General features: G+C 43.6%; 1 protein-coding gene across 3 annotated transcripts in view; it reads right to left on the bottom strand.

The window, feature by feature from the left end:
• Positions 1–243: 243 nt before the first annotated feature.
• Positions 244–6,155, bottom strand: part of slc24a4a (solute carrier family 24 member 4a) — a 62,763-nt gene continuing 56,851 nt past the window's right edge. For all 3 annotated transcript variants that reach the window (XM_072699042.1, XM_023825344.2, XM_023825345.2), the window contains exons 13-17: positions 5,954–6,120; positions 5,684–5,798; positions 4,799–4,911; positions 4,460–4,525; positions 244–3,487 (exon numbers count right to left, since the gene is read on the bottom strand). In XM_072699042.1, the coding sequence (XP_072555143.1) occupies positions 3,341–3,487; positions 4,460–4,525; positions 4,799–4,911; positions 5,684–5,798; positions 5,954–6,120 (608 nt within the window). In that variant the 3' untranslated portion in view covers positions 244–3,340. The remainder of the gene's footprint in view (positions 3,488–4,459; positions 4,526–4,798; positions 4,912–5,683; positions 5,799–5,953; positions 6,121–6,155) is intronic.

Below are 6,155 nucleotides of genomic sequence, written 5' to 3'. Positions count from 1 at the left end.
AGACAGCTTGAGAAAAACCAAATGAACCACATCGCGTCACATGTTTAGGTACTGCAGTAGGAAACTCAAACATCACGACGACGCATAGACTACTCACACGTGAAGGTGCATGGCTGTGAACCACTACACCACCTACTGCCAAGAAAGTTCCACCAAACGATGAAATGATACTGCATGAAAATGCTCAGCTGAACATGTCATATTTTACTATACATAAATGAAGATACTTAAAACAATGAAGAGTAATTTTTCCATATGACTTTGTTTATTGCTTTACAGTAAAATGCATTGGTCGGATACATCCATTGATAGCAAGACAATACATTCATATAAGTTAAACACAGATGTCTTCAGTTGGTTTCATAGCAACTATATTTTATATAATCATGTATTTATATTTGATGAATGAGCCCACATCACTTTTGCATTCACAGTGAATTAGGTCACATTCAACACTCTCTTGTATGTTCGTCTCTGTAGGTGTGCGCATATGTGAGTGTGTGCGTGTTTCCTTCTACAGAATATGTCAGACAGATGTAGATTTATGCCTGTATAAATTACAGAAACGTGTTCATAGTTTAGAAAAGTGACTTAATAAAGAGGTATGAAAAATATGTGTATAGTGTGCACGTGACCGTCGTAAAATGCTCGAGCAACATTACTCCAAGCAGCAAGGACATGGCCACACTTCTCAGTGCTACTTTGCACAAAGAAGAGTAAAAAAGTAAGAACCATGCATTTTTTTCCCATTTATAAACTAAAACAAGTAACTCCTCCCATTCACAGAGTAACCAACAAAATATAACCACAAAATGGATTTTTTTATCCAAAAACATCCAATAAAATTTACAAAGAGATATGATCAGGAAGGAGAATGAACACTGGTTTAATAGTGAAGTGTGGGTCAAATGTGGCGACCTCCTGGAAACCCACACATCAGACGGAACCTTCTGGATCATCTCTTAGTAGGTTGCTCAGAGTTTGGGGCCCAGTGTATTGTGTACAGAGTGAAGTATACAACAATAAAAAAGTTATTTTTCCAGTTTTTGTGATTATAGAAAAGGACAAAAGTTACACAATTCAAAGCTTTCACATTGCCAGAACAGTTGCACTCAGTTTACAGCTTCAGTATTGTGAGAGTAATGCCCTTGATCGGAATCCGCTTTCAGAGCGTGTTATTACTCTGTAATGCTTTTTAGCAGCTCTCTCTAACACCTGCTAAATGTTCTATTGAACAAGGCTAGATCATAGCCACGAAACTCTTTAGAGCAGTACAATATAATCTGTTCCCTGAAGAAATCAGTGAACTCATTAACTCATACGCACGACTCCTCTGTACCCCATTAGCGTGCAAAATAAGAAAAATGGCGTCTGGTCTGTGAACAGAATCGAGGGGGTTGTGTGTGGCATGTGTGCGTCTGCGTGTGAAGTCATGTGCACATGTGTGGTGGAGTGAATGAGATACTTCCATCACCTCTAGAACCCAAGGGTAATTACTCATAATGCATATACCGCCGTTTCCCTGGAAACCAACAACAGGGCTGTACTTATTGAAATTGCATATACTAGCACTGCAACACCTGCCTTTTGACACAGACATAAGAGACGGGTGCTTATTAACACGGACACCGACACCCACATTTTCACCACGGACATCGACACAATGACTCAGCCCCCCCCCCAACCCCCCAGCATCTAGCAGTGGCTCCTGCATAATTGCACAGAAATGCGTAGCTGCCAGTTTCTGGGACACAAATCCCGCAGGATGGAAAGGGGTACCAAGGGCTAAAGCAAAGAGTCCTCAGCGAGCCCCCCCTTCGGGGAAATAAGAATCTGCCTGGGCCTGTGTAGCCCCCACCTGGCAGAAGGAAGCACTGTTTCCAAACGTGACAACTGCAGCATGTCAACATGTCAAGCCTCGTTATATAGATGCAGTTTACAATGCAGGAACATGCAGCAGTTTCGTCTTTGTCTGGCATTTCTGACACGGCTTTCTCCCTCTCTGACGACCACCGCAACTGTGGCTGGGACATCTGTGCTCTCGAAGACTAAAAAAAAAATCACCCCACCACCAGGAGCAGTTCATACATTTTTCCAGAACCTCTAGGCTCATTTGCTCTGCCCTGTTCACCAAACACCCCTTTCCAGCATGGGACTGGGAGAATGAGGGAAACCAGAACGAGATGTGCAGTTGCGGTGGAAGGGATCCGTGTGGGCCGTCCGGCCGTGAAAAGCCTGAGGAGGTTCCTCTCATGACCTGACACCCCAAGAGGCTCCGGACGACAAACGGTCCGTGGTGGACTCTCTACAATGATTCCCAGGATGCACAGAGATTCCCCTCCAGCTGCGCCGTTTCTGAGCACATGCCGGTGCACCGAACTAATGCCAGCGACAAGGGTGAAGCAGAGATGTTTCAGTTCGATGGGCAGAGGGCGAGCGGATCCCCATGCAGTAACAGAACGTGGATGGAACTACGGAACATCAATGCACAAAACCCGCCATCTTCCTTTGGAAAGAAAGAGGCTGCCCGTTCTCCATTTCTGACCTATCGGGTTTGCTGTGCAGCTGAGTGCAGAGAACTTTGAATATCACATGCACACTGACATTATATATATGCGTGTATACGCACACACAAAACAGACACAAAAAGGAACCTCACACCCTCTCCTAGACACGCACACAAAGACACGTGAGATAAGATATCTTTCTGTCATGCACCGTTGCTAGTTCAGTTTGGTTCATACTGCTTGAGAGAATAGAGAATGACCCTGGAGCACTTCTCACTTCTCCTCATGGTCGATGCCGAGGGAAAGAACCCCAACATCCCTCTGCTGTCCTCTTATTGCACCAAGTTGGGAAAAAAATCTGGAACATTTCCCAGGCAGTTTCTTAGAAAATCTGGTTTTATATCTTTCAACAAGCCTATTTCTAAAGTGCAACATGTTTATTAGACGTTTGGTTAACTTCTTTTACCATTTCCAAAAAGGCTAATTAAAAATAAACAAGAATCTATGCGCACATGATGACTTGCGGGAAAAATATTTCAAAACCTTCGATTCCTAACGCAAGTCTGACTGAGCTGTCAGATTGAAATACAATCATTCTGATGAAGAGTGATAGAGAAAATTAAAGGAACGGAGGAGGATCAAAACAGCAGGATGCCCTGGGTCATGAGTCTCCTTAGTGTAGAGTTCTTTGAGGTTTGCTTCAGATCAAGCTGAGGTCTTGGAACGAACGAAGAAAAATTTGATGGCCCAATCCGAAGATTGTGTATTTTGTAGGAGAAGTAAACAGCGAGAATATCGTAGGGGTTATATTACAGTTTCTACATGTCCGACAGTTATTCCTGGCACATGGGCAAGTTGACAAATGTGAAGACGTTGTACTCAATCATGACGGAGAAGCAGAGGAAGATGGCGTACATCACCAGCACATAGATCCCCAGCTTTAGGTCCAGCCTCCACTTGTTCACATGGATTCCCAAAACCTGCAAGCAGGGAACACAGTGAAGGTGCAGGACACAGGAGCTGTCACACTGCGGACTGATCTGTATGATAAACACACAGACTGATCTGTATGATAGTACAAAAATATGGCATTAAGTTTGTCAAAGTATATCAGCTCAGCCATTTCAAAAATGTCTCCTAGAGTCATGCCGATATTTGCAGTAACCAACCGATACGCCATAACGTATGTATTTGTTCACTTGACAACTAGCATGCCATGTTTTGTTAATACCTCATCAAATTATTTAACAAAATGATGAAGTTAATTGATTAAGTGAACTGCAGGAGAAATTTAAGGAATACATTAAATGGCTCAGGTGCCCCTGACGAGAGGTTTGGGAACTGAAGCAGTGTCCATCAAGCCATCCAATAAGATATCAGTAACTTTTTGGAGAACAGAAGAAATTAATGTTATCTTTTATTGCACTATTCTTCATTTGAATATATTTGAATGTTAAATTAACTTCATTTTACGTAAATATATACTTGCTACCCAGATAAATAGCTTTAAACACTGTCTTGGGCGACGTGAAACTTTGGGGGCGGGGGGGAGATAGTCATGTCCACTTGTCTGTTTGCTCTGATGTAACCTTCTGCCTGTTCATTTTTGTTTCTAAATTGCCAAAGCCCTCAGCTCACGATGCATGCTGGGATTTGGCGAATGCTGCCGATGACATAACATTAAATATACAGTCTAAAAATACAGCTGATGGGTAGATTTCAGACCTCACCTATAAAAAATTGCATTTTATATATACAAAAGATATAATTCAGGCTTTTATTAATAAAGGTTTATCAGCTTGCATTAAACTATTTGCAGGTTATTTTTTGTGATTGTTCTTCACTGCTTTTGAAATGCTCCTCCAATTCCCATCGGTTGCGTGGTTTGCATGCACTTAAAACCATGTGTGCATCTCCAAGTGTATCTCTAAGTGAAGTGCGTCTTCACTTACAGTGAGGGCCACGGAGCCAAGCAGCAGCACTACTGAATACACCAGCCCCCGGCTGTTTATCTGCACCTACGTCAGTGACAAGAGAAAAACCGTTAAATGACACAGCTGACGGTCCAGGCGTTCACTGGCCAGCTTCAGGGCAGCTATCTGCTGAGGAAGCACACCGTAGCCAAATGAGACACCGGGGAAACAAATCGATTTGTCATTTTGACAAGGTTACCCGACTGTGAACCTTAGCCTAGTCACACGAGTCAGAATGGCTGCCGGTGAGTGCATCTAAAGCTGGCAGATCATTTAAGCTTGTCCGCTCTGTGCTGGCGGTGAGAAAGGCCTCATTACCTCAGAGCCGTAACTGACAGCTATAGTCTGAATCGCCCACGGAACACCCAGTCCCACCAGGATGTCGAATACGTTGCTGCCAATGGTGTTGGACACGGCCATGTCCCCTAAGCCTGAAGAGAGAGAGAGAGACTTTACTGCAATGTTCCACAAGGTCACAAACTCCATGCAACCGAAATCTGGGCATGCTCAGCTGCAAACAGAAAATACAGCTCTAGCCATACTATATTATATTACTATATTATAGGTACTACCTGCAGTACAAGTCAGCTCACTATACTACACACATATAAACATTTAATCAATCTAGTGTAGTGTTTACCAACTGGCGGACTCCAATCCACGTCTGGACCAAACTACAAATTATTCCTGATCACGTGATTTATTCCCTCCATCATCAGATTTCAACTACTTTGAACACAGCAGACCCTGGCTTTGTGCTGCTGATTGATTTTGGCCCTCGGGGACCCCTGCTGTAGAATATATGGCACAGGACACGGCTGGCAGACCAGAAATACCACAGCAGTATTTCCCAATCGGGTCCACAGGGACCCCCAGCAGTCCATGTTTTTGCTCCCTCCTAGCTACCGGTAGCAAAAATTTGGACTGTGAGGGAGGGAGTTCAAAAGGAGCAAAAACATGGATTGGCTGGGGATGTACTACAGAATTACATTAATCACCAGTGTTGTGTTACAACACTTACAAACTGCTTTGGACAAAAGCATCTGTTAGAAGGGGAAATAGACACAAACATAAAAATAAAAACCCTTACCATAAAGAATACAGTTCTGTTTTACTGGTAATCTATGTTGCTGAACAAACCCTAAAAATATATTGTGCACTGAGCAGAAAGCTTCATAAAGCAAATGACAGCAGAAGTGGCACCTTGTCGAGCAACAATGAGGCTAGCGATGCAATCAGGAACGCTGGTGCCGGCAGCCAGGAAGGTGATGCCCATGATGACGTCTGGAATTCCGAGAGTGTAACCGATTATCGTCACCTGCGAATGCACACATTTCCATGCCTTTACACTCCTGTTTCTCCATACATGAGAAATGGCACAATCCGGTACCAGAAAACAAACGCACATCAGATGCGTGTCCAGACATCCACGTCTCGACACGCACAGACACAGGTACTCTCAGAAATACTCACCATCCACACCATGAAGTAGGAAAAGACAGCAATCCAGAGTGTCGATAGGATGAAGGAAAGCATGAAGAACTTCTCCCAGCGAGGCTTGGCGCAGTTCGGCACAGTGAAATAGAGAATCACCAGCACAGGCCAGGAGATGAGCCACTTAACCCTGTTCATAGCACCTCCTTCACACAGCATAAATAAAAACAAAAGTTACATG

Source organism: Paramormyrops kingsleyae, chromosome 14 (assembly GCF_048594095.1).
Source record: "Paramormyrops kingsleyae isolate MSU_618 chromosome 14, PKINGS_0.4, whole genome shotgun sequence".
Classification (NCBI taxonomy): Eukaryota; Metazoa; Chordata; class Actinopteri; order Osteoglossiformes; family Mormyridae; genus Paramormyrops; species Paramormyrops kingsleyae.
This window is presented reverse-complemented; position numbering and strand designations above follow the sequence as displayed.